Raw genomic sequence first — 25,008 nt, forward strand, 5'->3', positions numbered from 1 at the left:
TGAAGCCCCGACATGAGAAATTATCCCGAAATTTGGACGAACCCGGGTCTGTCCTCTTCCCAGTTCGTCCAAATTAGACGAACCGGGGGGAAGAGGAGCTTCCGCTACAAAACAAGCTTGAAATATAGACTTATTTAATTTTTTCCGGGACAATTTTGCATTTCGGGGCTTCAATACAAGAGGGACATTACATACGAGCAGCATGGAGGTATTTAGATGTTTTCTGGTGTGTCTTTTTGTTACGAAGACAGTTGGTATCCATTTGCAACTTCTCCCAGCCCTTAGTCCACATGAGGGTGAGGTAGATAATGAGTGAAATTTCAATTTTGGGGTGAACTCTCCCTTTAACATGAAAGAGAAAATGTTTGTGAGTGGGTCTCACCTGGTCTGAGCTGAGGCCGGGCTTCAGGTGTCTGCAGGGCAGGTGACAGATGCACATCCTCTGTCCTGTCAAACAGCAGCAACAGTTTGATATGTGATGAGGAGCAGCTCTATCAACTTCCAGAACTCTGCAAGACTTTTAAACGACACGATGGACCATAGGGATCAAATGACACCGATTATTAGTAAATCAAGGAAACCGATGACCGATATTTAGAGGCGATATTCATTTGAAGTAAAAAACATTTTGGTGCCAAATTTAGAATACCGTGAATTCTCCAATAATGTGAGTGAGTGAACACAGAGAGAGAGCGCTACGCAGAGATGAATTTACAGAACGATACTGCGTTGATGAGGGGGAAAAAAAAGCAGAATCAATTTGTGTCTTGGTCTTGATTCTGTGGCGCTGCACCACACATTGGTCTACGTATGGGAAACAATAGGTGTGTGTTTGAGTAAAATTAACGTTTTTGTTTCATTCTATAAACTACTGATAACAATTTCCCCCAAAAATTACAACTGGTCAAAATAACAAAAAAAAGATGCAGTGTTTTCAGACCTTAAAGCAGAAGTAAGTGATATATTTGTGTTAATATACTAAGTCTTAAATAGTTATATCTTCCGACAGCAATCACTTCTATAGAGTGTTTGGTCTGAAACACGGGTCTGTCAGTCACTCTGCTCTGCTCTGAGCCCAGGAGAATACTTTCCTTGTATCCTACAGAGGACTGTTATGGTGCGTTCAAGGCAACTCGTAACTCGTGTTTTTCCGACCTGTGAAGTGGTACCAGTTCGATCTGGTACGAGTTCACGGGTCAGAAGTTACGAGTGGCCGTTATAGTGACTTTCACCGGTAAAACAGGTCGGAGAAACACGAGTGGGTTGCCTGGAACGCTACAAAGTCGTAAGTCGTGACTTGAAGCTGTAATTTACGGTTTCAAAAGCCTGCCTGGAACGCAGCATTAGCCAAAACCACCGGATCGCTTACTTCTGCTTTAAATAGGCTAATTTGTTCTAAATGAAATAAAAGCTTGTCCCATGTAGACGTGGGGGCTGGGGAGAGCGCTGACTTCAGAGAGACGGTCATCGAACAAAAAAAACATCTGATACCGATTATGAAAAATGCTGAATATTATACAAATCTCATCTCGCTTCTCACCTTCAAACTCCACGTAGACCTTCCAGTGCAGGTTCTGCAGGTGTCTGCGCAGCTTGTGGCTGTAACAGGCCTTGAACTTCTCCTCAGGACACAGAGGACAGGACTTGCGGCCGGCTGGTGAGAAAAAGACACAAAACACAATTATATTATATACTATTATTTGTCCCAAGTCTTCGTCTTCTACCTGGGAAATCCTCACTTCTCATCCATGAAATATCACTAAAATACACTGCTCAAAAAAATAAAGGGAACAATTAAACAATACATTGTAACTCCAAGTAAATCACACCCATGTGAAATCAACCTGGGATGATCATTTTGATTTACATTGATCATTTTTATGTTATTTTGTTCTCAACTGCACTCTACTATATATTGAATAACGATTTTAAACTGCAACATTTCATTAATTGAGATCTAAGATGTGTTGTTTAAGTGTTCCCTTTATTTTTTTGAGCAGTAGTTGGAAACCTAAAACTGTATAACAACTTAACTGTTCATGCTACAGTTTTGTAACTTTCACCAAATTTGTACGATTAAATCCAGTGCAAATAAAAAGTCCATCACTCTGTGTTTTTTTTTTTTTTTTTCAAAAACTATAAAACTTATTAACCCTTTCTTCTCCCACAATTTTTGCTCAATGGTCATTAAATTTGCTGCGACTGCATCTCCACGAAGCTACTACCCGGCTTTTTGATATTTGAAAAACTGAGCCTACAGTGCATGAAAAGAAAACGTTTAGAAACAGTACTGTAAACATAAACCAGACAATTCTTGATAAATACATTGAAAAAAAATGACAATATTTTGGAGTCGTGGTTGATGAAGTTTGGCTAACATCAGAATTTTAACTGAAAAACTGAATTTTTTAAAACATTTTTGGCATTTTTAAACATTAGATTTTCTCTTATGAAGAAAAACAACCACCTATCGTTAAAAACACATCACCAACGTGTCCATGCTGTCTAGATGCAATTTATGTATTATCAGATTTCTGTCTTGATAACAGAATGTTTCCACAGCAGTTTGAGATCTGCCACACACCAGGTAACACCTTCAGCCATTAGCTCAGTGAGAAAAAGGATGCTCCTTGGTGTCAGAGGTCAAGCATCAACTAATGCAAAATGTAGATTGTAATGGCAACTTTCTTGTTGTCTTCCTATTCAGATTTTTAAATGAGACCGAGCCCACAGTTTGCCCAGCTGGTCAAGGCATGTCTCTGCAGTGTTATATCATATTTTTAGTAATAATTTGCAGTGTGTTGGAATGGAATATTTTGAAAAACTGCCTGTTCATGCACAACATTTTGTTTGCATGAGTCTATGGACGCCTGTCAGCCATCTTTGAATGTATGTATTTATATTCTCTAGTGTCGTGTGTGCATAACACTTCAATAAACAAATCATCCAATCAATCAGTTGCAGAATAGAATTTGCCCGAGTCCCTAAAGTTGCTTTGATTGACATTTAGTTTTCTTGATGTATCAGTTGATGTGCAGGAAAAGTCAAAACTCAGTCAAGATGACGAGTATGTTTGAAGCATCCTCTCCCTACTCTCCTTCCATGATCCCTGTTGTCATTTTTTTGTTAAAGGGATAGTATCATTTTTTTTAAGTGGGTCTACAAATAGCCCTTAAGTACTTTAATTGCAGTAGAAGACTCTCTGCACTCCTCCCGTTAGCAACGCCAGCCCATAATAGCCCTGCCCAGAGATTTACAACATACAGTGTTGTGAACAGACCCAAAGAAACGGCCTATTTTCACGGCCTAAAAGAGGTTTTACCTGAAAAAAAATACACAGTTCCATTGTTCACTATAATATAATTTTTTCCAGCCCTTCAAAGTGCAGGAAAAACACAGTTTTTATTTGGACCTAACCAACTGCTGATCGGCGGGCGCTAACCCTGGGCGGAGGGATACGTGAGTTGGTTAGGTCCAAATAAAAACTGTTTTTCCTGCACTTTGAAGGGCTGGAAAAAATTATATTATAGCGAACAATGGAACTGCGTATTTTTTTTCAGGTAAAACCTCTTTTAGGCCGTGAAAATAGGCCGTTTCTTTGGGTCTGTTCACAACACTGTATGTTGTAAATCTCTGGGCAGGGCTATTATGGGCTGGCGTTGCTAACGGGAGGAGTGCAGAGAGTCTTCTACTGCAATTAAAGTACTTAGGGGCTATTTGGAGATCATACAACCCCACTTTAAAAAAATGCTACTATCCCTTTAAAAACTTTTGTTATGAAAAGTTCTATATAAATAAAGTTTTTTATTATTATTATTACATATATAGTTGCAGAGGTTTATGGTCTGTGTGACTCACCGCCATTGAGGTCGACCAGCATCTCGAGGCCCTCCACCTTAGTTTGGATGGAGACGTGTCGGTCTGTCGGCGGGGAGAGAAGAGAGAAGAAGGGTGAGCGAGCGTGTAACTGAACGCCGGTGACAACGCCATGCTGCCATGTTCGAACCCAGACACAACACAAGCTTGGTTGAGTTTACCTGCAGTGGTGGTGGAGGGTCGGGCGTCGCTGTCTGCAGCTGCTTCGGTCTCTGCAGCCGCTGGACGTCCTCCATCAGCACCTTCACACACACACACACACACACACACACAGGACCTTCATGAACCTTAAAAACTCTCAGCAGCTTCAGTTATTAAAAGTTCAATTTCACATTAACAGTCAAGCAGAGGAAGGAATGAATGAGGGGAAAAAAACATAAAACATAAAAAACTAAACTCTGTCCTCTGGAGAAAACACGACAAAACTGCCATCGTCCTGTTTTTAATTTGTTGCTATTTAGACTTTGTAGTAGTAGTATGCCTACTACACTGCTCAAAAACATAAAGGGAACACTTAAACAACACATCTTAGATCTCAATTAATGAAATGTTGCAGTTTAAAATCGTTATTCAATATATAGTAGAGTGCAGTTGAGATCAACATAACATACAAATGATCAATGTAAATCAAAATGATCATCCCAGGTTGATTTCACATGGGTGTGATATATTTGGAGTTACAATGTGTTGTTTAATTGTTCCCTTTATTTTTTTTGAGCAGTGTAGTTCATTTCAGTCATATGCACATGAATCATCATTAATCTTCCCTCCAGACTATATTCAATCAAACGTATTAGTCCATAACTGTTGCATATGCCCAAAAGGAGGAGGCTGAGCTGAAGCTATTAAGCGTGTACCTGCCTGCTCTTTAATCCTATATTCACACATTAACCTTTAACTATTAATGGTGACAAAAAACAAAGAAAAGATAGAAAACATAGTTATCATAATAGATATCATACTGTCATATTAGCCCCATAATCCATCAACCTTTTAAAAAAAAAAAAAAAAAAAAAAAAAGGTAGGCTATAGGAATCCCCTGAAAGAATAGGAATAACTAAATGACTGACTCAACAGTTGTACAGCAAAACATGTCATTCAACCCTGTTTGTACCTTTCAAGTAAACTTTGTTTTAGTTTAGTTTAGAAAAAGACTGAAAAATTTAGAAAACTAAACATCCAACAAGACAGGCTTTTTGTTGCAAAGCCTATCTTCCTATTTGTTTCATTGTTAAATACAAAAATGAAACTAAACCTTGACAAATGACATGATCACTTATTATTTCCCTGTAAGTCTTGTTGATGAACAACTCTCTCTAGACTGATAATAAATACTCTGACATGTGTCCTCTAGGACTGGAGGGTAGGTAGTTAGTCAGTTGAATGAACGTGCTGCTGCTCAGAGGGAAAGTTCAGAGCATCTTCTCTCTACTCCGAGTCTTCGGTCCTGTAGCGCAGCTCCGTGATGAGGCCGTGTCCTCCCAGACGGAGACGGTGGTCTAACCGGGGGTTACCGGGGTTACCGGCCGGTCCAAGCCCCGGTAAAACCACCGACCTCTCGGTCTGTGGCCGGTGACCCTGTCGGTTGAAGCTCACATCGGCTCCGCGGCGTCCAAAAACCTGCTGCTGTCGACTATTTAGGTCCCATGGCGGAGCTCCGTGGTGAGGCCTTCATTCAGTTTCGCAGTTACAAACTCAGATTCTGTGTGAATTCACTGCACAAACCGATGGAGACCAGAAACCTACGACCGAAGCCGCACTTCACCTCCCACCAGCCCGAGTTCAGACCAGAACCCAGCGGCTTTTACCTACGTTTGATATCGACGTCCTCCTGGTGAAGCTGAACAGCGCTCGCCTCTTTGAGCTCCGCCATTACTACAGCAACATACGTAACGTAGGGAGCGTTCCGCGCTACGTAGTTTACTTAGACTACGTAGGTTTTCAAACGTAGCAGATAACTAAGCAGGTGCTGCCTGTTAGAATAAAACCAGGTCACTGATTCTTGAGAATTTGGATAAAACAACATTTAAAAGCTTATTCATAATAATCTGACTGTGTTGACAAAAACCCTGGACGCATTTTTGGCAGCCACAAACTTTAATTAAATATTTTTTGAAAATCCATTGATTTTAGTTTTAAATGCTTTTTAAAATTTGCTTGTTCATCTCACATATATTATGCATTTTAAATAACCTTTTCACAGTTTAATATTAAATTGAAATAATATGAACTTGTCAGAGGACATGTGCTTTTGTGGGTACTGGCCTTGTATATAATCAAATAATTAATACAAATATCAACAAAAATATGAAAAATGTGTTATATTTGTTCAAAACATTATCAGATGATCAACGGGACATATATATATAGGCTACTATAGTGGCTTCTATACATGCAATTCATTTAACCCATTATATATGTAGGCTAACTTAACATTATTACGATTTTTACAGGTTTCTGTCTCCAACCTGCTGCTCACACAGACTTTAAAACTCATTTGTTCTACACAACAGAAAAACAACAACTCTTTCTTCTTTCTGCCGTTGCACAGTTTATTTTTTATTTCTTTAAATTAGGAACAGCGCATATTAATGAACATTGTAGGCTACATATTTTATGCTGGCTAATTTCCACAAGTTGTTTTAATAATAAAAAAGAGAAAAAAAAGACACATGAAAAGTAGCCTACATAGAAGAACCATAGAAAACCAATACATACATGTAGTAGTAGGCTAGTTATGCATATTTAATTTGTCACAGTTTCTTCTATTTATTCTAATTTTAGTATTTTACTTTTCTTATCTCTGTTTTAGTTTTGCTCTACCATGCCCTTATATTATATTAAATTATATGTGCGCTACTGAATCTACTAGAACTTTTTTTTGTCACAGATTTTATTTTATTGGAATATTTTAGTTTAGTAATAATATAAGGACTCAAATAAATGAAGGAATGACGACACTGTAAATGTCTATATCTTGCAGTGTTGTCAGAATAACGGTCTACAATGATATAAAAACACAACAGGACAGGAGAGTAAGTTCTGCCTGCCTCATGTGAACAACATGGTGTTAAAAGTAGTGAATAAGTGGGTCTCAGTTGGTTCATAACTTTTTTTTCTTTTGGATATATTATTAACCTATAATTATTATTATTTGCCTTGAATCCAAGAGGTTTAATTCTTTCATTTTAAGAGCATTTTCCACATGTCTATTCTCCCCTGTGTATTTATTAATATGTAAACTCTAAATTTTCAGAGTTTTATTTTGTGGTTTCTATCATTTCCATGGCTGTCCTGAAATATGCCTGCACATAAAATGTATTATCATTGTCATTGTTATGGTAATTATTGCTTCTTTTTATTATTAAACTGAAAAGAGAAATAAATAAAATGAATAAACGAACTTCACCGGAAGGAAAGGCCCTGCACGGACTATAAAAGGGGGCGCACACGTTTTCCGGGGAAGAAAAATAAAAGGAGACCACCACGGTTCCTTACCGGAAGCTTCAGCGCTCGAGTAGGACATCTAGTGGCCAATAAAGTGAAGTGCAACCTAGACGTGTCATTCATTGGTTCATGGATTGATGGGATTTGATTGGCAAAAATGTCACTGATGATGTCCAAAACAATGTTGTTTGGTAATTGAACTGAAACTTTATTTTAAGTCTCTGAAATATATCGATGATCATATTAATAGTAAATGTTTATCAGACCCTCAATTTTATTCAGAAGACCTTATTTAAAGGGACAACGAGGAGTTTCTATTTGGTTATAAAAAAGTCTCATATTAATGTGGATGAATCTACGTTACCACTTGTTAATGGCTCCATTTTAGATAAATATATCGTTTTGTCTCTATCGTTATTTTGTTATTATTAGTGGTGGTGGAAATGCTGGGTGAGCCGACCAGCGTTTCCTTACACTGCAAAAACTCAAAGTCTTTCCAAGAATATTTGTCTTATTTCTTGTCAAAATGTCTCATTTCTAGTCAAAATTAATCTCTTTCCACTTAAAATAAGACTCATCACCTAAAAATTAACTTGTTTTTAGATCATTTTCACTTGTTTCAAACTAATTTTCAATTGAAATAAGTAGAAAAATCTGCCAGTGAAAGCAAGTTTTTTGTGCTTGGAATAAGAAAGAAAAACTTGCTCCACTGTCAGATTTTTCTACTTAGTTAAAGTGTCTAAAAACAAGCTACTTTTTAATCTGATGAGTCTTATTTTAAGTATAATTAGATTTATTTTGACTAGAAATGACATTTTCACTAGAAATAAGACAAATATTCTTGGTAAGATTTTGAATTTTTGCAGTGCACTTTCGGTTTGGCGGACGCTGCGAGTCATGAGAATAACGCCGCCGAATCTCCGTTTATGGTGGGAACTACGACGGTATGTGATCGTCTTCCAACCTCTGACTTTAATTCTTGATGAATGAAAACATGAGTCTGTCTTGCGCCGGTCAAAGAATTTCACGGTGCGCGGAGGCTCTTAAATGTAGTGTGGAAACACGTCGCTTTTACAAAACTCCTCCTTGTCCCTTTAAGTTCCCTGCCACTTTATATAGCCTCTATCATTTAATTATTTAATTATCTTTTAATATTTATAATTATTATTATTTTATTTTGTATATACTGTACATTTTTTTGTCTATTTTTATTTTACATAATTATTTCATTTATTTATTGCGATTTGGAAATGTCTGATTCTTTGTTTATTTTGTACCTATCACGCTGCATGAGATACAGACAGGACACTGTTGACAATGAGGGACGATTAAAGCAGAAGTAAGCGGGACACTTAAGCATTTACATCGATCCCATCGGTGTGTCTATCGCTAACCCTGAAGCCGAGCAGTATTATTAAGCCAGTATTATCAGGCGTCCATTAGTCGACCTGGGTGCCGTCATTTGAAGGGCTAAAATCCAATGGGAAAGCTGTGGGTGGTCACATGATTGGCCAAAGATTTTTTATTCACATCAAGATGATTGCTCTGTTGCCATGTGTGACCACTACTATCAGGAAATATCTAGTAAATCCTAATCTCATTAAAAAATTGTAATGACAGTCATTATTTTTTAATATCACAATATCACAGGAAATGAAAATATCATAATATAATTTTTTTCCAATATGGTGCAGCCCTATAGCTTGCAGAAAAAGTAGCCATGTGCCTCCAGACTGTTGGTCTTTTTTCATTTTAAAGCAGGAGAATAATAATGCTCACTCAAGTCTTTGAGCTATGGTCCAATTGAAGTCTCAAGTTTGTCTTTTTTCCCCAATATTGTGTTAAAATGTGTTGATTTCTAGTGGTTATTTGTTTTAAAAACACAATGCACAATATGGCACTGCTGTCTTTATTTTGTTGTTTCCAATGCATAGTCTCTTGATTGTGAATTGATAGTTATTTTATTAACATAATGAAATAAATACGCAATTTAGTACATGTGCCTATAATGGGTTTCTTTTACCTAAAATCTCACGCTGCTATAATAAGGCAGCCGGCCATTACACATGCTGCAAAGGTGCCCTTATTTTTCACTGAGCACCTGCCCCCCAAAATGTCTGTGCACGCCACTGCTGACAGACCCGTGTTTCAGACCAAACACTCTATGTAAGTGATTGCTGTCGGAAGATAGAACTATTTAAGACTTATATTAACACAAACATTCACCTTACTTCTGCTTTAATCAGCCTATTTTTGACACCGAGTCCCGTCTCAAAATAACACACCTGTTCATGAGTAGGAGGATCTAAAGTAAATTATAGCTGCTGCGCAGCGATGGGTCGGGTCCGGGCTACTTTTGGGCAAATTTAGGGAATTCTGAGCAACAAACAGGAGAATAGGAAGACAGGACAGTTGACCTTATAATGTTCAATTTGCATCAGTTGAGGATTGAACCCACAATATCTGGAACCAAAGACCGTTGTCTATAGCACTGAGCTAATTGACAAGTGGCAGTTCAACAGTGGCTTCACAAATTGAGTAAGCCATTCACTGTCGTGTAGGCAGATTTGAAACCACAGTAAAAAGAAAAATCAGTTTTTGAGGTAAAATAATGATATGTTAAACATCTACTACTCTAAGATGTTAGGAGCCTTCGCACATGGTCCAGTCCAAGCTATTTGGATTCATTGATGCCACCATTAGGACAATTGTCCTGTGTTTCGTGTTGAGGACAACTGACATTTTGATCTGTCATCATCATCATCACCCTTGCTGGGTCTCAAACTCACAATCTCTGACACCAAGAACCAGCTACTAACTCGCTGAGCTAATTGGCTGGTAGTGAGACCTGCTGTGTAGCTTCATTTATCCACTCAGGGGGTCAATGCCCGGGCAGCTGTTGTCAAGCCAGATTAAAAAAATGGTCAAAATGTCAGAAATTCTGTTATCTAAACAAAAATCTGATAATACATGGGATCTGGCATGGGGTTGGACATTTCTGTAAGGTTTGGTGAGTTTTCACCCATGGTCCGGTTCAAGCTATTTGTTTTGGTTTTTTTAATTTAGAGGCTTGCTGTGATGTCACCATGAGGATTCTGGCATTTTGATGTGTCATTATCATCATCACTCTTGCTGGGTTTTGAACCAACATCCCCTCGCACCACAAACCAGCACTTAACTCAGTGAGCTAATTATCAGGAAGTGAGACACGGTGTGTGTCTTCTCAAATAGACTCATGGAGTCAGTGCCCGGGCAGCAGTTGTAAAGGCAGATTTCAAAAACGGTCAAAATGTCAGAAATTCTGTTATCTAAACAAAAATCTGATAATACATAAATTGCATCTTGACAGCATGGAAATGTTGGTGATTTGTTTTTAATAATAAGTGTTTTGCTTCATAAGAGAAAATCTGATGTTTAAAAATGTCACTCTTACATTGACTGCAGTTGTTCCCATGAGAGCAGAATTCAAAATGTTCTAGAAAATTTTTGAGATAAAATTCTGATATTTGCTAAACTTCATCAACCATGACTCCAGAATATTCTCAATTTTTTCAGGAAGATTGAAAATGTATTTATCAAGAATTTGATGGTATATGTTTACAGTACTGTTTACAGTCATACGTTTTCATGCACTGTAGGCTCAATTTTTGCTTAATCAAAAATCCGAGAAGCAAGTTTTGTGGAGGACAGTCTGAAGATGCTCTGCTGCAGTTTGGTGTCAATTGAGCAAAAATTGTGGGAGGAGATACATTTTAAAAGTTTTACAGTTATTGAAAAAAACAGAGTGATGGACTTCATAATTTGTATTATTGAGTCTAAATGAACAAAAGTTTCAGCAGTATTGGGGCTACATTGTGGTGAAGTTTCAAAACTGTAGCATGTACCGTGTACCAACTTTCTTCGTCCAAAAAGACACACCAAAAAACATCCAAATACCTCCATAGTGCTCGTATGTAATGTCCCTCTTGTATTGAAGCCCCGACATGAGAAATTGTTCTGAAAAAAATTTAATAAGTCTATATTTTAAGCTTGTTTGTAGCGGAAGCTCCCAGTGTCTCGGTTCACTGCTCTTCCTGCAAATCTCGCATGATTTGCACTGACCGGCGGAACAATTTCTCATGTCGGGGCTTCAATACAAGAGGGACATTACGGACGAGCACTATGGAGGTATTTGGATGTTTTTTGTAACTCAGAGAAGGAACGGAGGACTCTAAAAATTCTCACAGCTCTTAGTCGACATGAGGGTGAGTAGATAATGAGTAAAATTTGAATTTTGGGTGAACTAGCCTGTTGTTGTTTAAACAAGTCAACAACAACAGGCTCAAACCGCCCGGAGCTGAAACAAGCTGAACCGTCACCAGCTCGGTGACAGCCTGTCATTATATCGAGTAATGGAGCTGCAACTCATCCTTTAGTCAAAAACCTGGGCGGTATACTGTAGAACAAAGGCGGTGTTCCAAGTTTCACTTAGTCATAGGTCACATACTGTACCAGATACAGACACACAACATCTGACTGTGCATTGATTGATGCATGTCTCTCACACACATGAAAACATTTTGTCACTGTACAGGTGAATCTGTAATGGTCTTTCTTTTCTGGTAACAAGATTTTGTTTGTTTAGAGGAGAAAAGGCCTGATGCTGTTGCTGCTATCAGCTGCAGTCACTGTGACTGCCACCGTCTGTCTTTGCACCTTTTGTAAGGGCTCAGAGAGAACCCACGACAGACTGCACATTCACCACGCTATGAGATAATAACAGAACATTACCAGACAGAGTTGTTTTAGAGGGAAATACAGAGACTGTTGATGAAAAACTGTCCCTGAAGGCAACGCGCATCAGCTGCTTTGCATGAATTTCCCTCTAAAACAACTCTGTGTGGTAACGTTGTGTTATTATCTCATAGCGTGGTGAATGTGCAGCTCACAACTTGTCCACCAGAGCGTTGTGGAGTTGTTGGATTGTGTATTTGATGAGTTTGATGATGAGGGAAACCAAGAAATCCTATGAGCCTCCGTAGCGTAGCTCTGAGCAGCTCACGAGTCACGGCTCTGCTCCGCCGTTCTAAAAATAGCTTGCACCAATTGACAATTAAGGGTAACGAACCTGCTATGACCTCACGTTACTGTAGGAAAGTGCAAAGAGAGACATGACACCCATTCATACTGAGTCAGAATACACTTTAAGAGACTGAATTTGTGTTATATTTATTTACTCTATTAGGCTACAATGTGTTGTTTTGCATAATGCATGCATAATGATATGACATAATCAAATAATATGAGTGAGGACATCTATACAGTCCTGGTGCTGAGCCTAGGTGTGTCTGGTATGTGACCTATGACTAATTGCAGCTTATAAAACAAGTTTCAATTAGCTCTGAAAAGTCACATACCTCACACACCTGCACTTGGGACCGTATAGATGTCGTCACTCACATCATCGGAACCAGAGATGAACAGAGTACTCGACCCCAGTACTTGAGTAAGAGTACAAATACTACTGGTCAAAATTTACTCCGTTACAAGTAAAAGTAGCTCAGTCGACATGTTACTCGAGTAAGAGTAAAAAAGTACTTGCTTTTAAAGGTACTTAAGTAAATAAGATGGTTGCACCAGATTTAGCTCCCAGCTAATTTCCATCTGTAGTCCCGACACATAACATAAAAGTAATAAAATACACAGAATACAAGCTATACTACTATACAAAGATGAGGCATAAACAGATACAGATTGACAATGGACAACATTTAGACAACATGTATGAGGTAGGCAAAGTGCAAAGTGCTTATAGCAGCAAGATGTTGATGGGTTTCCTTCTTTGACAAACACAGCTTGTGTCCAATAGGATTTTAGAAGGAAAAATAAAAGAAGAGCAGACCTGAAAGTAACGAGCACTTTCAGCCTTCCTAGAAATTAACTCGAGCAAAAGTAAAAATATTTGTCTTGGAAATGTATTCAAGTAAGAGTAATAAGTACCAAAGAAATCTAATACTCAAGTAAAGTGCAAATCCTCTGGATATGTACTTAAGTACAGTACTCAAGTAGATTTACTCTGTTACTGTCCACCACTGATCGGAACCAGTGTCCAGCAAAAACCACCAGACATTGACATTTAAATTTCCTTTATTTGATCAAGAGGGACAATGCACATCAACAACACTCCAAAGTGTGAATGTACTCAACCATTTCCATTGATAGCCCCCCCCCCCCTCTATTGTTTTCTTGTCTGTAACAACATCTCTGTCCCGTCTGTCCGTCCTGAGTGAGGGATCCCTCCTCTGTTGCTCACCCTGAGGTTTCTCCTGGTTTTGGGGTTAGTTAGTTTTAGGAGTTTTTCCTCAGTGGATGTGAGGGTCTAAGGGCATGCAGGTTCTGCATGTGGATGCAGCAGCTGCTCTGCTCTCACCCGCGAGGCTCCAGCAGCTCGCAGCCGAAACAGGAAGCTCTCAGCCGACAGTCCCGCCCGGTCTTCATCTGGAGCAACACCGTGTCCTCCCCAAGGTCCTCCCGCGGTAAAATGTGATGATCCCTCGGTCAAAGCAGACCGGCATCACCGACCCGTACCACAGAAGGACCGCGACCACCGGTGGGGCCGGTGTTCCCGACATGCTGTGGCCCAGAGACCATCACGTTCCGGTGTTCCCGACCTGCTGTGGCCGAGAGACCATCATGTTCCGGTGTTCCCGACCTGCTGTGGCCGACAGACCATCACATTCCGCGGCGAGAGGCTGTGCCACGGCACGGTGCGTCTGTGTTATTGTTGTTTAGTCGATGGTGGTTTTGTGAATAGAACAACCATTGTTGTATATATTTATCTTATACGAGCCCTTTGATCCAGAAATGCGAGTGTCAGAAGAGCGACAGACACAAACAGAGCACCTTTCATAAAAGACGCTCTATCTCCTTTTCTAGAAAAAAAGGAGGGATTTTGGTGAAACCCAGCCATGTTTAGCTTGACTTTTCTCAGGAACAGAGGCACGTAGAAACAAACGGTTTGTGGCCATTTGAAGCATAAACCTTTCAAATGAGCTACAGTATGTGTTGGTGGCAATAATATAGAATACACTGTGGCTCTACAAAAATCTTCAAAAATGTTCTAAATTGCCGGTACACTTGACTAAAACTTTGGAAAGGAGCGCGGCACTCAATGAGTTAACACAAATATTCCGCTTACTTCTGCTTTAAAGAAGACACAATGCACCATTAAGTACAATATATAAAACCATGGTATTGGGTCAGGTACCTTTTTTTGAATAAAAAGAACAAAGAAAGTAATACGATCATAATACAACACTGATACAACATAATACAATTGTGGTTTACAGTAGACACAGTGGTAGGTGGGAGGTTAAAGTGCTATATCTCACATCATAGACATGGTTATATAGATAGAACAGATCAGATGAGGACATCTATTCTAGGGCTGACCTGATTATCATATTTTGATAATCGAAGCTTCGCGGACATAAAATCGGGGGGGGGTCGTAGCGGAAATAATTAAAGTAATGGCAAACAAACACTGCATATCTCCAAAATCAAGCAGGTTTCCAGGATGCCAAGTCGCCTACTCATTTTAATGTTACAATTGCCGAAGAGAACCGCGTCATCCTTTATCCCGGCTGTTCCTATTTCTTCCTTCTTACCTCCAGAATTAATGCTGTCATCAGTACTATTATGAGTTATGTTTGCTATCACAACTGTTATCCCTACTACCCTTTATATCGTGTTTGTTATTGCGACCTATGTCACCGTCGTGATTCTTTAATTTCTTTCCTTATCTTTGCACTATTACCATCACCACACTACACTGCACTCGAACTACACACGCACATCTTGTGTATCCATTGCTGTATGTCCGTTATGTTGTTTGTCTTGTGTTTCACAATAAAAAAATAAATAAAATAAAAAATCGATCACGGACTTAAAAATCGATTACCATGGCAACGAACGAAGCTTTGAAGCTTAGATTTTTTCGGGTCAGCCCTAATCTATACTGTGCTGTTTATGAGTGTAGGTGTGTGGTATGTGACCTATGACTACATGAAAAGTGGAACATACCTGCTTTACCACCGTGAGCCGGTTTTTCAATAGATGATCTGTTGCAGCTCCGTCCTCAGAGACGGTCGTGTGAGGTGAACCCTTGTTTTTAATACCTTACCTGTCGACTATTTAGGTCCCATGGCGGAGCTCCGTGGTGAGGCCTTTGTAGTGTATTATCCACCTGAACATTTTTGCTTTAATATCTTGAATTATCTTATGTTCTTCATGGTGTTTTCTTAGCCCAAAAGTTAAGGGATAGGTCAGAGGTCATTCACTATTTGGATAAGAACTTAATTTGTGAGGACAGTTTATATTCAAATAGAATAAATATAAATAAATGTAGATTATATAAGAGAGTAAGGCACACGCATACATTTACAGCAAGATGTTTAGATTAGGTGTCTAGTAGTAGTGTGGAATGTACCCTGAGAAATGTGTTTCTTGTCATCTACCCATCTCTGTGGGTCATAGTTTTTGGGGAAACTTGACACTGTATCTATGTTTAGTTAGCTTGGTCAAGAGGTTAAATGTCAGAAGGCATAGGTTAGGTTTTGTTTTTAGAACCTGTCTTTGTCTGACCATCTTGGACAGACATCTTTATATTGGAAAAGGTGGAGTTTTAGAAAACGTATATAAGGTTTGGGGTTTAGGCCAAGAGAGAGAGATCTCATATTGGCACCAGAGATGCTCCATGATTCGGCATTTTTAGACACTGTTCTTTTTCTTGTAATAAACTCATTTTTGAATGCAAGTAAAGACGTGTCGGCGGTGATCCCTTCTTTGCATCATCACATCAATATACCACACCTTCATTCAGTTTCAATCTCTCTGACATTTGCATATATGCTGTCGTCTGTGGTGACTGTGCCCAGCCCCTATGGTCTGTATAAAGTGTAATGTCAGCCGGTGAACTGTCACCATTCACCATGAGGCTGCTCCTGTCTCTGGCTCTGGCCTGGCTGCTCTCCTGCACAGGTAAGACACAACAACACTATTCAATTTATCTACTTTTTAATCAACGTAAAAGACAGAAGACAAAAAAAACGAAGACAGTTGTTATCCATTTGCAACCGTCATATGGACGTGCACTGCTACGCCGAGACCCCCTGTAACTCAGAGAAGCCACGGAGGATTTCAATTTTGGGTGAACTATCCCTTTAAGGTACAGTGGTGGGTGTGATATGGGCATTGCCGGGCGAACCTGCATAAGCTGTTAAAGGTGACATACAGAGGACTTAGGTTTGTATCAGAGGTATTTTGATAAACAATATCAGCATAGTCTATGATTGGAAGTACTAGTTGCGTGAAGATTCTTTTCCTGACTGGGAGGGAGAAGCAGTTTGCTGACCTGTACAGTTGACCTAGAATGCAGTTCACTTTTTTAATAACAGAGTCAATGTGTGCACTAAAGGAAAGTTCCTTGTCCAGCCAGACACCCAGATATTTAAAGTGACAACGAGGAGTTTTGTTAAAGCGAAGTGTTTTCTCACTACATTTATGAGCCTCCGCACCGTGAAATTCTTTGACCGGCGCAAGACAGACTCATGTTTTCATTCATCAAGAATTAAAGTCAGAGGTTGGAAGACGATCACATACCGTTGTTCGCAGTTCCGACCATAAACGGCGATTCGGCGGCGTTATTCTCATGACAACAAAATAACCATAGAGACAAAACCATAGATTTATCTAAAATGGACCATTAACAAGTGTGGGTAACGTAGATTCATCCACATTAAAGTAAGACTTTTTTATAACCCAATAGAAACTCCTTGTTGTCCCTTTAAAGGTGTGCACATTTGTTAATTGTGACCCATCAAGGCAGTTAATAGTCAACTCACTGCATGCCACAGGCGTAACATCATGGTGATAGGCCCCAGTGCAAATATTTTTTTTGTGCCCCTACCTGCCACCCTAAACAGAAGCGCACGCGCGCGCACACACACACACGCACACACACACACACTTGGACACGCACACAAACTGGTGCAAAAATGACACATTGTTTCATTTTTCAGATCATAGTATTCGCCTACGTTCACATACGTTTGTATTTTCTCTGGTCCATACTGTGGATTTATTATGGTTCACACACTGCACCCCTGTCAGAGCGTCATGTTTCCATCATGACAACCGAGGGGAGAAAGACACACGGCACGTCGTCATGTTTACATGAGCTCAAACTTGTGGCGCACACTGAGCAGTTGGAGGCTCGAGGTCCGGCCGCGAGCTCGACTGCAGCAGACGCTCAGACTCACGTGCGTATTCTTTCCGTGTCAGTCCCGACAGTATAATACCGACGTATTTACCGATCATAGACTGTATAAAGGTCAGGATCGACTTGGTACTGACTAGGTATCAGTTCTCTCACCCTGAAAACCAGCGTTTAAGCACCACGGACAGCAGCTCCCTATCAACACTTATCTAACAGCCTGCCCTGACCTGGGCTCAAACCGACAGGTATCAAGGTGATTGGACAAATGATCATTTGCTCCTCCCATACCAGCCGCTCAGCGTTACCTTACCGACCCGCCCGGAGCTATTCCATTCACAAAACAGGGGCCTGTGGCAATTCTGGACAGCTGTTTTTTTGTTTTTTTTTCTCTCTTCCTTCATGGGCCCCTGACGGCGTGTGGGCCCGGGTGCAGCTGCACCGGTTGCACCGTCGATACTTACGCCACTGGTGCATGCATTGAGTTTATGTCTGGTCCCAAATAACACACAGCAGGATTTGTTTTGTTTTGTTCAGGATAAAAGCTGACAAATACATTTTTCATTTCATGTGCTCTGTAAAGCTGCACTGCCCGTCCAAAAAAAAAAAAAAGTTGCACACTCAGCTTTGGTTTCGGGAACACATTTGCTGTGGCATCGTTTTAATAAGCTTCTGCAATAACACAACGTTTATTTCTGTCCAAAGTTGTCCAAATATTCTCAGTGGGGTTCAGGTCTGGACTCTGAGGTCACAAGATTATGGTTCCCCACTCTCCTTCCAGTCTTTAAAGTTGCTCTATTGCAAATACAGCAGTAATAGCAATTAAAAAAAAAAAAACTGAAATATGCATAATTATCTGTACACAAAATATAGCCAATGGTGTAGTGCCTGTGGAGCAAATGCAGAATTCCTTTTTGTGATGAGACAAGCCGGCTCCACCATCTGAATGGCACGCTATGTAAAGAGGACGAGGATGTTTACGCTGCACCACCGGCCCCATCTAGTGGCCGAACAAAGAATTGGAATTGGAATGCGATAGTGCTACTTTAATATGTGTTGGACAGTTCTTAACCCAGTTTTAGTCTCAGTAATCTCCTTATATTAGGTGTTTTATTTGCTTGATACATGCCAATAATTTGACCCTTCTGAAACAGATGAACTTCTTCTCCACGACCACAGGATGAGTCTTCTGACATGAGACTGCATCAGTTAGAGTTAGATTAGTTATTAATTAATTATCCAATGGGAAGCTCGGACCTATTATCTTAGTTAAATCCAATCCAAATCCAAATCAAATTAAATTAAATCAAAATGATGACTTCTTTTTTTTTTTTTTGGACGGGCAGTGTATTAGCTTGAACATAATCTTTTTTGCCATTTATATTTGTGTTTGCTGAAGTAGGGGTACTTATTTGTAGAGTTTACATTTCACACATATGTTTGAAAGAAAACAACTAAACCTGTTGTGGGAAGTGACAAAAATATCCATTTTTATAATATAGACTGTTAACCCTATAGTAGTCTATTGAAGGATGCAGTTTTCCACATAGACACATCATGGTTGTTTATTTTTTTCAATGTCAGCAACACTATATTTTGATTTAATGTATTAAAATAACGCCTGTGTATCCGACTGTACGTGTCAACCTTGATAAATAAATCACATGACAGGCTTCGTTTCAAATAGGAATCGTTGTTCTCCTGAAGCTGCCCTACATAAAACATTTGGATATACAGTAGTTCACAACTAGTCTGATAATCATTGTCTGTGACACTGTGGAGCCAACAGTTTGAATTCTCCCATCAAACCAGCGATGGCAAAGCTGCTGTTTTGATGAAGAATCGATACTAAACAAATGAGAAATGCTATTGTTCTTAACGTGAGCGTATCATGACACCTTTCTGGTATCAGTGCACCGTGCAATACTAATTAATGGGTGTGTTCTGATTTTGACATCTGGAAGGTGAAATGACATCTGTTGTGAGACTTCAATTTAAGATTTCAACACTTTAGTTTCCATCAGTGCATCAATAAAAAGGACACATTTAGACCTCCGAGGTAAAGTGAGTAGCTACATGTTGGCAAAATAGTAATAGCAGGTCAAGAAAGTAGCTACATAAATAGACTGATAAATATAGTGCAATAAATAGTCTCAATTGACATAAGGCAAAGGTGTTGTACTGTATGAGTGTGTGTGTGTGTGTGTGTGTGTGTGTGTGTGTGTGTGTGTGTGTGTGTGTGTGTGTGTGTGTGTGTGTGTGTGTGTGTGTGTGTGTGTGTGTGTGTGTGTGTGTGTGTGTGATTGTGTGTCTCAGTGGCTGTTTACCTGGGCCATAAGAGCTGCAAAGAAGCTGTTGGAGAGACCTGTTGCGCCACTTTAAGAACAGTTTGTAAATGAGATGTGAGCTTTTTTATGTTTTGTGTTGCTGTTGTCCACTGTATGAATGATGATGATCTGTGTTGAATGTTCTGTGTTAAATTCTGAAACAGAAATGTTTGTAAGACGTTTTGACCCCAGGAAGAATAGCTGCTGTCTTGTGCATCAGCTAACGTATGGAGCCATTTCCCTGACATTAAAAGTTGGCAATGAAAACAGTATTTGGCATTGTAATAAAAGTTGTATTGACACTGAAACAAGTATTGGCATTGAAAAATGTTGGAACACAGGCGTACAATATTTTATTTGGATTAATATATATATATATATATATATATATATATATATATATATATATATATATATATATATATATATATATATATATATATATATATATATATTATCATGTAGTTTTCAATGTCAGTCTTCAGATTTCTTCTTCATGTCCATCTTTTTTCAGTGTGTGTTTTTTACACTGTATTTTTCCCCAAGTCTCACTGGTGTTTCAATTATTATTTTATTTTTTTTAACCAAAACCGAAGAAAAAAAACCTGAAAAAAGTAATTGAAACTGGTGTTTCAATAATTTCTTTCAGTTTCAATGTTCTTTTTTTCAATGCCAAGTTACTGTCAGGGTTTTGAAAACTACATGATAGCCTACTATACTTTTTAAAAATCCAAATAAAATATTGTATTGTTTTTTACGCCTGTGTTCCAACATTTTTCAATGCCAATACTTGTTTCAGTGTCAATACAACTTTTATTACAATGCCAAATTTTATTTTCAATGCCAAAAATTGTTATTACAATGCCAAATACTGTTTTCAATGCAAACTTTTAATGTCAGGGAAATGGCTCCATACCTAATGGAGATCTAATAAACAAACAAACAAACAAACAAACAAACAAACAAACAAACAAACAAACAGTTGATGTTAGTTGTAAAGTGAAGGATCTGGAATTAAATAACTTCACAGTGATTATGTTTGTACAGTAACACGTTTATTTCTCTTCTCTCTCCAGTGAACAATCCGACAAGAAGATTTGGAGCCTATGGCTGCGCAAGTTCATACCAGTGTCAAGTTCCTAATGAATTACAGACCACATCCCCCATCGGCGAAGCCTCGCCGCTGCCGGCTATTCCAGACTGTGCCAACGACGCCAATTTCAACCTTACAAGCAACTCAGGTGTGTTGAGTTAGCTGCAGCAGTGGAGCCACACACATCAAACTACATTATGGGTTAAAAAGGTGTTCTGAGTACCAGATGGATGAAAGTAGTAGTTTAATCTTGACAACACCCATGGCTTTACTGATATGAGGAGTTTACAGGTTCTATAGAAATGGGAGCGACCATGTCCTGTTTGGCTGCAATCCAACACTCACATATCTTTAAATTACATTATGTGGAACTTTCAATAAATACAGCCTGTTCCCAAAGTTCATATTGACCAAAAATAACTACATTGACCTACTGTCAGCAGACCAGGCAGCTCTGTCTAGTCAGTAGTAGCAGCTAAAGCCTTTCAGGGCTGAAACAGAGAGGAAACAACTACACAACTAAATGACCAGAGTCAAAAAGTGAATATTAGGGAGTTTAAATGACATAACAATAATTATGACTTCAAATCTTTGTGAACATTTGCAACAATAATTAGATTTCTGAGCCTTTATAAACCATCACAACGCTGTAACTCTAATGACCTCACACCTTTATCTCCGCTGCAGGAGGACTCAACTGTCATGTGTGCGATTCATCCAGTTGTACCATGTTGACCTGTCCATCACAGGTTAAAATGTGTGTGGCGATAAATTATAGAGGTATTCTTCTCTTCACCTTGTCTGTTACTGTTCATTACTTTACATGTGTGTTTTCCATCAACATTAACTAACTGCACTCTGACTCTAGTTCAGATAAGGGATGACTCTACAAACGGAAGATTCGCTGCCTGTGATTCAACTTTTTGCACGGAGACAGGCTTTCACAAAATGTCAGTGGAGTTTGACGACCGCAGTGAATTTGCATATATGTATTGTTGCAACACAAGTGGCTGCAATAATAACACTTTACCTGGTGGTGAGTACAGAGGGGCGGCTGTGCCCTTATTTAAGACCACATGATAAAGTAAAGTGAAGAATACTGGGAACTTTCATTCAGTAACACTTAAATGTTTTGTTTCAGCAATTCCAAGTGATTCTATTAATGGGCTCGTATGTCCGCTCTGTGACCCTACCACACCCTCATGCACTGCAGGGTCTCATCTATGTTTTGGAGAGGGGGACCACTGCCTTGAATCAAATCGTGAGTGTTTTCTTTCTAAACCACGTTTCTATGACATCCGTTGTGATTACACATTAAAGGGATAGTAGTATTTTTTTAAAGTGTGGTTGTATGATCTACAAATAGCCCCTAAGTACTTTAATTGCAGTAGAAGACTCTCTGCACTCCTCCCGTTAGCAACGCCAGCCCATAATAGCCCTGCCCAGAGATTTACAACATACACGGCCTATTTTCGCGGCCTAAAAGAGGTTTTATGTGAAAAAAAATACACAGTTCCATTGTTAATATATTGTAATATAATTTTTTCCAGCCCTTCAAAGTGCAGGAAAAACACAGTTTTTATTTGGACCTAACCAACTCACGTATCCCTCCGCCCAGGGTTAGCGCCCGCCGATCAGCAGTTGGTTAGGTCCAAATAAAAACTGTGTTTTTCCTGCACTTTGAAGGGCTGGAAAAAATTATATTATAGTGAACAATGGAACTGTGTATTTCTTTTTCAGGTAAAACCTCTTTTAGGCCGTGAAAATAGGCCGTTTCTTTGGGTCTGTTCACAACACTGTGTGTTGTAAATCTCTGGGCAGGGCTATTATGGGCTGGCGTTGCTAACGGGAGGAGTGCAGAGAGTTACTAAGTCTGCTACTGTAATTAAAGTACTTAGGGGCTATTTGTAGATCATACAACCCCACTTTTAAAAAAATGATACTATCCCTTTAAGATTTTTACTTAGCTGAGTGGAACCATTCTGCACAAAGAGAAGGACACTTCAGTTTTCCTCACATCTTTTTCAGCTTCTTGTCAAGTGAAGGATCTGGAATTAAAGTCACTGACAGGAATGACAGTATGTTTGTACACTAACACATTTATTCTTTTTTTCCAGTGTACACCGGGGAAGGAATAGTTGGAGCCTATGGCTGCATATCTCCAATCATGTGTAGAGCTGCTACTCAATTAAATGAAATACCCTTCTTAAACGAGCCCTCTCAGTTTAAGAATCCTCCAAACTGTGTCTGTGAGTACAATGTCCCCACTAATACACCTTTTTTTTTTTTTTTTTTTTTTTTGTGATCAAATGTTTTTTATTTATATTTTATATTTTCTTTTTCATTTGCAGTAGTGACATCAACAGTTATGTTAAATAAGCATTACAACACATACTTACATATAACCCCCACCCACCCTTCGGACCTTAACCATTTAATGGACAGAAATCATAACGGAAAGAAAACAATAAAAAATAACAGTAGTGATTAGAAATAAACAAATAACTAAATAAACAATCATAAATAAACAAAAATTCAGGCAGGATTAATAAGAATAAGAACTGGACACAGGGAAAGCTGCAATACATGGTGTTCGTTTTAAGTACTTCTTGCAAGTCTGGATTTGATTTGATCTGCTGCCATGTGCCAAGATGAGATATTTTGTTGCTTTGCATTATTGACTCGGGCTGTAGATATTTCCAAATAAATAATATCAAGAAAAGTCAAATACGAATGAGAGATGTTAAGCGTGTGCGGTGGTTTCCATCTCATTGCAATGATCTTTTTTGCTGCTGTTAAGCCAGCAAGTAATATTCTTTTTTGACATTGTGATAAATTAATTGTGGATAAGTTATTTAATATAAGCGTTTGAGGGTTTGCTGTTATATTTTGAGCTGTTAAAGAAGACAATGCAGCTGCAACCTGCTGCCAAAATTCGATGACAGGTTTGCATTCCCAGACCATATGTATGAAAGTTCCTGGCTTATTCTGTGAGCATAAAGTACATAAAGAGCTGTCCAGGATCTTCATACGGTGGAGCTTGCAGGGTGTAAGATAAGTTCTATGCACAAATTGATAATGAATAGCTTGGTGACCTGGATTCCTGGAAGATGAGATAACATTAGTCCATACATCATTCCAGTCAAAGTTTGGATCCCAATCTGATATGTCCCTACCCCATACTGCATCTAAACTTAGAGGCTTATATGATTTCTTTAAAATATATTGATATATAACAGAGACTACACCCCTTGTTTTTAATTTATCTATTAGCTCAGTCAAGGGATGTTCAAATAACTTGGCATCACTTGGTAATCCTTGTGCCTTAAAGCAGAAGTAAGTGATATATTTGTGTTAATATAAGTCTTAAATAGTTATATCTTCCGACAGCAATCACTTACATAGAGTGTTTGGACTGAAACACGGGTCTCTCAGTCCCTCTGCTCTGCTCTGAGCCGAAGAGAAAACATTTATCGTATCCTACAGTTTTTATCCAATGAGGAGAGAGAACGGCATGCAGGGCTGTGTGTGCAGCCAAGGAACGCCGTGAATGTGGTGACGTAGCGACGAGGACTGTTATGGTGCGTTCAAGGAAACTCGTATTTTTCTGACCGTGAAATGGTACCAGTTCGATCTGGTACGAGTTCACCGGTCGGAAGTTACGAGTGGCCGTTATAGTGACTAGGTCGGAAAAACACGAGTGGGTTGCCTGGAACGCTACAAAGTCGTAAGTTGTGACTTGAAGCTGTAATTTACGATTTCAGAAGCCTGCCTGGAACGCAGCATTAGCGAAAACGACCGGACCACTCACTTCTGCTTTAAGTGTAGCTCTAATCTGTAAGTAAAAAAAGAAAGATGTGTTCTGTAAATTAAAACTAGATTTAATATGTTGAAATGTGCACAGGCCATTTCCATCATAGATATCACTAAGGAGATGAATCCCCCGATCTCCCCATTGTCGGAATTGGATGGGTTTACCCCCAATCCGTAGATTAAAATTATTTGGTGTTTGA

General features: G+C 39.1%; 1 protein-coding gene across 1 annotated transcript in view; it reads right to left on the minus strand.

Annotated features, from left to right (window-relative positions):
• The window catches only part of trmt1l (tRNA methyltransferase 1-like), a gene marked incomplete at its 5' end in the record, with an annotated part of 20,575 nt that extends 14,826 nt beyond the window's left edge, over window positions 1-5,749 (minus strand). The window contains 5 exons of the mRNA XM_083969582.1: window positions 383-447; window positions 1,541-1,654; window positions 3,859-3,921; window positions 4,038-4,118; window positions 5,689-5,749. Of these exons, the coding sequence (XP_083825708.1) occupies window positions 383-447; window positions 1,541-1,654; window positions 3,859-3,921; window positions 4,038-4,118; window positions 5,689-5,749 (384 nt within the window). The remainder of the gene's footprint in view (window positions 1-382; window positions 448-1,540; window positions 1,655-3,858; window positions 3,922-4,037; window positions 4,119-5,688) is intronic.
• Between the last annotated feature and the right edge of the window lie 19,259 nt (window positions 5,750-25,008).

The sequence above is a fragment of the Trachurus trachurus genome, assembly GCF_905171665.1.
Source record: "Trachurus trachurus genome assembly, chromosome: 4".
Classification (NCBI taxonomy): Eukaryota; Metazoa; Chordata; class Actinopteri; order Carangiformes; family Carangidae; genus Trachurus; species Trachurus trachurus.